The 6,561-nt window shown below is 39.0% G+C and overlaps 1 protein-coding gene across 1 annotated transcript in view; it reads right to left on the bottom strand.

Annotated features, from left to right (window-relative positions):
• Positions 1-1,139: 1,139 nt before the first annotated feature.
• LOC123960641 (excitatory amino acid transporter 1-like) overlaps positions 1,140-6,561 on the bottom strand; it is an 18,858-nt gene continuing 13,436 nt past the window's right edge. Inside the window, exons 6-10 of the mRNA XM_046035518.1 lie at positions 5,344-5,612; positions 5,003-5,236; positions 4,247-4,441; positions 3,703-3,837; positions 1,140-3,196 (exon numbers count right to left, since the gene is read on the bottom strand). Coding sequence (XP_045891474.1) covers positions 2,989-3,196; positions 3,703-3,837; positions 4,247-4,441; positions 5,003-5,236; positions 5,344-5,612 — 1,041 coding nt within the window. The 3' untranslated portion in view covers positions 1,140-2,988. The remainder of the gene's footprint in view (positions 3,197-3,702; positions 3,838-4,246; positions 4,442-5,002; positions 5,237-5,343; positions 5,613-6,561) is intronic.

Below are 6,561 nucleotides of genomic sequence, written 5' to 3'. Positions count from 1 at the left end.
ACACTCATCCCTCTCACACTAGAATGAACTAGAGTTCAATGGACCGCCTGACTTCCCCTGAACACACACACATCCACACACGCCACTCAACCCCCCCCTCCCCCCCCATGTTGGAGTACTAGTCTGTTTCTTTTATCATTTGAATTGTGGACATTTAATTTTGTACATGAATGATATATTGAATAGTTCTTTATTGCTTTAATGGCAATGTAATATTTTATGTTTGCGTACCAACCACATATGGTGGATTATTGTTTGACTTTGAATACAACCAACTTTCTTTGGAGTAATTGAATTAGTGTTTGGTGGTTTTCTTTTATTGGTGTATGTTTGTAGTGAAGGTAGCTTGTGATCTAGGCTAATATCCTACTAATTGACCGTTTTTAAGTGACAGGTTAGGATTAACGTTATTCTCTCATCTAGCGCCCAACCTTTTTTGGATATTTTGATCAATCTCAGCTACAATACCGTATAGGAAAAGTTCCTTTGGACAGTCAGCGTACCGAGCAGCACATACCTGGAACACGATACCCACAGAACTAAGAAACATTTCCTCTCTCACCGCCTTTTCCAAAGCTATAAAACGGTGGTCATTGTTTTTACATATTCCTGTAAGTATTTTACTTGTCATATTATTTGTGCTTGTCTTGTTTTGTCTGTTTATGTAATTTGTGCTTTTATATTTTATCCATGCTTCTGTGTTGTTTGCTTATGATTATATGTGTATTTTTTTTTCATGTTTTCTGTATGCCATGTTTTAATGTTTCTTTCTTACGACATCAACCTGCTAGGGACTCCAGATGAAAATTAGTCTATGGCTAAATCTGGCTTAATTACATTTTGGACATTGTCCTTATGTTCATTAATGTGCGCTGTCCCTTTTAATTAAATAAATAAACAAACATTAATGTTACCTTAAAGATACTGCCTCCGCCCTACACTCACTAAGCTTTTCTGGGCAGCTCTTAGGTGTGAGTATGGATAGTTCCTGGGCAACAACTTCCTAATGATATGCGCAAACCATAGACTGTATATAAAAAGTGCAAACTAATTAAACAAGGATTTAAAACATTTACAGATACTCATTAACACACATTTTAGTGGCTTAGATTAGATGTCCATGATAAATGCACAACCACTGATTTCATTTTTTTTTATTTGAAAAAATTCCATGCAAGATAAAACTACAGCTATTATTCAGGTGTGTGTGTGTGTGTGTGTGTGTGTGTGTGTGTGTGTGTGTGTGTGTATGTGATTGCAGAATTCAGTCAAGAGAGACACCAGCAACTGTAAACAAAGGAACAATTCCATTTCCTCAAGTTTGGAAATTAAAGATTTGGTCCTTTTAAATCAGCCAGTTTTGCATTTGTAAAAGAAACTAGAGGGACATTAGATTGGTCATTCGGTTTGATAAGACCATGGTTACAGCCTCTTTACATACATAGTCCTCAAGTATCCTTCTACACTTTAAATCTACTATTAATTTACACATTTATCTACATTTTTCTATACAAGTACATTATATTCAAAAGAATCTTCTACACAAAGCAACTTCTATGTTACATTTGTTACATATATATATATATATATATATATATATATATATATATATAAATTAGCTCACATGCAAAACAGTACAAATTCAAGCTAGCTAAAAAAAAAAAGTTGGGGAATTAAGTGAAATCCATTACTTTTGAGCATGCATCCATATTAAATCAAATGAAATAATGTTAGACTTTATTATTGAAAGAATGGAGAATAGACTAGACTTGAGGAGGCTCTAGTAAAATTTTAAAATACATCCCTTACTACCATTTTACTAATTTAATATAAAACATATTTCATGCTGACTGTTTCGACCAAAGATTTTTTATTTCCATGCACTTGTTAGAGGTTGTCTGTAAGATACTGACTCACAATCATTGCTAGAATAACTATCTTTCTATTGAAATAGTATTGTATCATTGAGAGGGTTTGTGATTTGTTTGGGTATGATTTATTAAATTGTACAGAAATTTGGATAATATTTTTGGTGCGTTTTTTGGTTGAAATATATTGGCTTAAAAATCAGATTTAATGACAAATTCTCAGCTGAGCAAATTTAAAAGCATGGCTGAGTGATTTTGGCTCATCTGACGGTAATGATTGGTTTGAGGTTTGAACAAAAAAAAGGCTGGATTGAGATTTTCTGACATCTTTGTTTGTCTAACAGTAGCACTTACTGGTTTGGACAGTTGGGGGAGAAAAGTATCTATGCCTTAAGGTACAGTAAATTACATTTCTTCATTCAGTTAAAGCCTGTACACCAAATCATAGAACATAAAGCCACTAATGTCCGCACAAAGGTTTGTAAAGAGACAGCCCTTTTCCCCCAAAGAAGTTGTCCTGGTCACCCACTGTTCATGCATGTATCCAACACTTTTCACATCAGTCACCAGATAGATTTACTATCATTTCACTTACATTTTCATATACAACACCATTCAAACAAAACAAAAGCAACTACTTTAAAGTCAGAAAAAGTCTGTGCAAGTAGGGGCTGTAATATGCTGAGGTGTTAAGACTCACAGCAATACTGGCCTCTAGTGGGTGAGATTAGGCATCACGGTTCTGAGAGGAGCTGGATATGGCATACAGGCCACGGACCACCAGGCTCAAGAGTACGGTAGTTCATTCTTAATAGTAAACAGCTGGCATCCAATGGCAGGTATAGTACTTTTTGGAAGCATTATAGCACACACCCTTAGAAAAACAATGCAACAAAGAACCACTTCAAGTCTGCAGAGTGTCCCCCAGAAGGCCCACATCAGACCTCACATATTAGTGGAACATATCTTGGCTGGAATATATTCTAGCTGTAGATCAATGTAATTTGAACCCTCCAATCTTGTGAGAGGAAAGTTAAGAAGAGCTTAGTTAAAACCATGGTTCAATGCAGTACAATGGTTTTCCTAAGAATGTATGCAACCTTGGTCAAAAATCTGGCCCCTACATCTTGGTCTCGCTGTCAGCCGGCCTGTCGTTTTCATACTCATTCTCCTGGGAGATGAGCTGGTATGGCTTCTTGTCTGCCTCCTCCACCACTGAGTTGCCCACCTCGGGATCCTTTTTCTGCAACTCGTGGCGCGACAGGTGTTCCACTATACCTGCACCAATGGAGTCTCCGAGGACGTTGGTGGTGGTGCGCAATCGGTCCCTGAGGAAACACAGGGAACAGGTAGTGGGAACAAGTGGTAGGGAACGTGGAAAGGGAAGAAAAGAAACGACACAAGATGAAACAAGAGAAGACAAAAAAGACAAGAAGAGAGAAAAAATATTAAAGCTACGTGGAATGTCTGTAAATGTGTGTAGCCTATATAACAAATATTGTTAGAAAACTGGAGACAGTTTTATCACTCCAGACAATCTTCAAACCACAGCCAGTAGCTAAGAGAAGTTAGAGCCTTGCACTGGGATTGGCTGCCAACTGAATAAAAACCAGATGGATTGAGGGCCATGGAATTTGAAGGGAGTGTCTGGAAGCTGTCATGTAGTCCACTCAAGTGTGCACGGCACACCAATTTGATCCCCTTCAACTACCATAAAGTCCTCCTGGGTGGAACTTGAATTGAATTCATACCACACGGTGGTAGTGCTGCTTGAGGAAAACGCTTGACTAGATCATATTGACTTTCACATTTTAAATCAATAGCCAGTACTTACAGGAACCAATCAACGGCAATGATGAGCGTGATGTCATCAGTGGGCAGGCCTACAGACGTTAGCACTATCACCATTGTGACCAATCCTGCCTGAGGGATTCCAGCTGCTCCGATACTGGCTGCTGTGGCTGTGATACTGATGGGGGAAACGTACAAAAAAAAGAGGCAGATGAAGAGAAGTTTGAATGGTCGTCATCTCAGTGCAAATGAGACCTGTCCCAGTATTGACCTCTGGATCATTGCTTGGTTGGTAGACTGACTTAGATTCATTTCCCTTGACTGAAATACTGTCCCCATCTAGTCAAATACTGAGACCAGTGGTTGAAAAGTCATTAAAGCTGTAATCTTTTGAGGCTTCACTTGGGATAAGTAGTATATCTCATCATAATGATAGACAAATATACTAGCAATATTCTCCTGCACATCCAAAAACTGAGTCAGTTCCCAGAGCAGGCAAGATTTACTGAATCAAATCATTCTGGGTCCATAAATTCTTGTATTAATAAATGTTTTGTTGACGTGCAAGCATTCTGCACATCACATACCTGATGGTGAGAATCTGTCCAAAGTTAAGGTCATAATCATTGACCTGAGCGATAAAGATGGCTGCCAGGGCCTCATACAGAGCTGTGCCATCCATGTTTATGGTGGCGCCGACAGGGAGCACGAAACGGGTCACGCGCTTGTCCACCTTGTTGTTTTCCTCCAGGCATTTAAAAGTGATGGGCAATGTGGCAGAACTTGAGGGAGAGAGGGATGGTGAAAAAACAAAGCAAAGCAGAAACCGGGAAAAATCAAGCCAGTTTCCTAGACATTATGGTAAATCGGTGAATTGCTGCGACTGTTTTAACACTGACCAGTTGATTAGAGTGAGCAATATATCATGCTTATCAGCACTCATCATCTGCGATATTCAGGGAGGCTGAGTGCATACTAAGGTCTAAAAACATTAACCCTCCTTTTTTAAATCTGCACAATATCCAGATAAAAAATAATCCCAAATTTGATCTGAATAAACCATTATTGGGACATAATTACAGCATTTGGAGGCAGCTGGTTGGTTTGCGGTTTGCCATAAGAATTACTGTTATCCATTTGTGTTTATATTGATCTATTTAGTAAGTTTTATTGTTTATGATGAAAACAAAAATAAAATTCCTTATATGTGAAACTTTATTATCACTTGTTGTACAATAAGCACAACTAGCAACGCAAATTCTACCTAGACCTTGACCCTTCTTACCAGTCTCTGAGATTTTGAGTTGGACTTCAATTTAGTAACACTTAACCTAATCGCTTACCTAGAGGATGTTCCCAGGGCAGTGATGAGTGCCTGCAACAGCCCAGCGATGAAAACGAATGGGTTCTTCCTGGTGACGACGAAGTAGAGCGTTGGCAGGACAATGATAGCGTGGATGAGCAGGCCACAAATGACTGTAATTGTGTACATTCCCAGCTGGCCACCCATGGTTGAAATGTCATCCATCTCCACGATCTTACCAGCAATCAGGAACAATATTCCGATAGGGGCATACCTGAGGATCGATGAGTGTTACTGCGAATTTGTAATTGATAAATGCAACACTATACATTAACTACCTCTACCCATCCATCCATCAATCCATACCCTCCTGGTACTTACCACATAATTATGGCGACCAGCCTCATGATGGCTTCATTGAGACAGTCAAAGAAGTCCTTGAGGGGCTGTCCCTGTTCCCTCATGCTCCCGATGATTAGACCGAAGCACATGGAGAACACCACCATGCCCAGGGCATTGACTCCATTAACCGCCCCTGGCACTGGGATCATCTCCTCCCGGGTTATCGTCTGGTTACCATTGAGTGTGAATATCGTGTCATTCACTTTCATTTCCACATGGACTACTCTCTTGGCGTACTGTGTCTTGAACTGGATATTAAGAAAGAACAAGGGTGGGTTGAATAGGAGTTAATACCTGGAGCAATAACATTTTTATAAAGCCTTTAAGATTCAGGGTCATTGAACATAACTTGTTGAATATGAAGAAAATGTGTCTCCAAAACAGACTTCTGGGATAACATGTTAAATTCTTTTCCATAAAATGTACAAATGGATCAAGATTATTGTGAACAGTATAGATGCTTGACGTAATCACTTAGGACGTCAGAATGCAGTTATTTGTTTGTGCTTTCAAGTTCCTGTATCACCATCTGCTACAGAAAATGTCACAATCTAAAATGTGTTGGAATGAGTAACTTTATATATGCTTCCTTTAGGCAATATTATCAGGAAACATTCCATAAGCTTTCATTGTTATGCAGATGATACTCAGTTATATCTATCGATCAAGCCAGATGAAACTCATCAGTTAGCTAAACTTCAAATGTGCCTTCAGGATTTTAAAACCTGGATGACCTGTAATTTTCTTATGTTAAACTCAGATAAAACTGAAGTTATTGCTCTGGGGCCTAAGCACCTCCGTGACGCATTATCTAAAGATATAGTTTCCCTGGATGGCATCGCCTTGGCCTCCAGCACCACTGTGAGGAATCTTGGAGTTATCTTTGATCAGGACATGTCGTTTAAGTCTCACATTAAGCAAATTTCAAGGACCGCCTTTTTTCACCTACGTAATATTGCGAAAATCAGGAACATCCTGTCTAAAAACGATGCAGAAAAACTAGTCCATGCATTTGTTACTTCTAGGCTGGATTACTGCAATTCCTTATTATCAGGCTGCTCGAAAAAGTCCATTAAGACTCTTCAGCTGATCCAGAATGCTGCAGCACGTGTTCTGACAGGAACCAGGAAAAGAGATCACATTTCTCCTGTCTTAGCTTCTTTGCATTGGCTTCCAGTAAAATCCAGAATAGAATTT

The sequence above is a fragment of the Micropterus dolomieu genome, linkage group LG21 (genome assembly GCF_021292245.1).
Source record: "Micropterus dolomieu isolate WLL.071019.BEF.003 ecotype Adirondacks linkage group LG21, ASM2129224v1, whole genome shotgun sequence".
NCBI classification, from domain to species: domain Eukaryota; kingdom Metazoa; phylum Chordata; class Actinopteri; order Centrarchiformes; family Centrarchidae; genus Micropterus; species Micropterus dolomieu.
The sequence above is the reverse complement of the archived record's forward strand: the minus strand, read 5'-3'. Positions and strand labels throughout refer to the sequence as shown.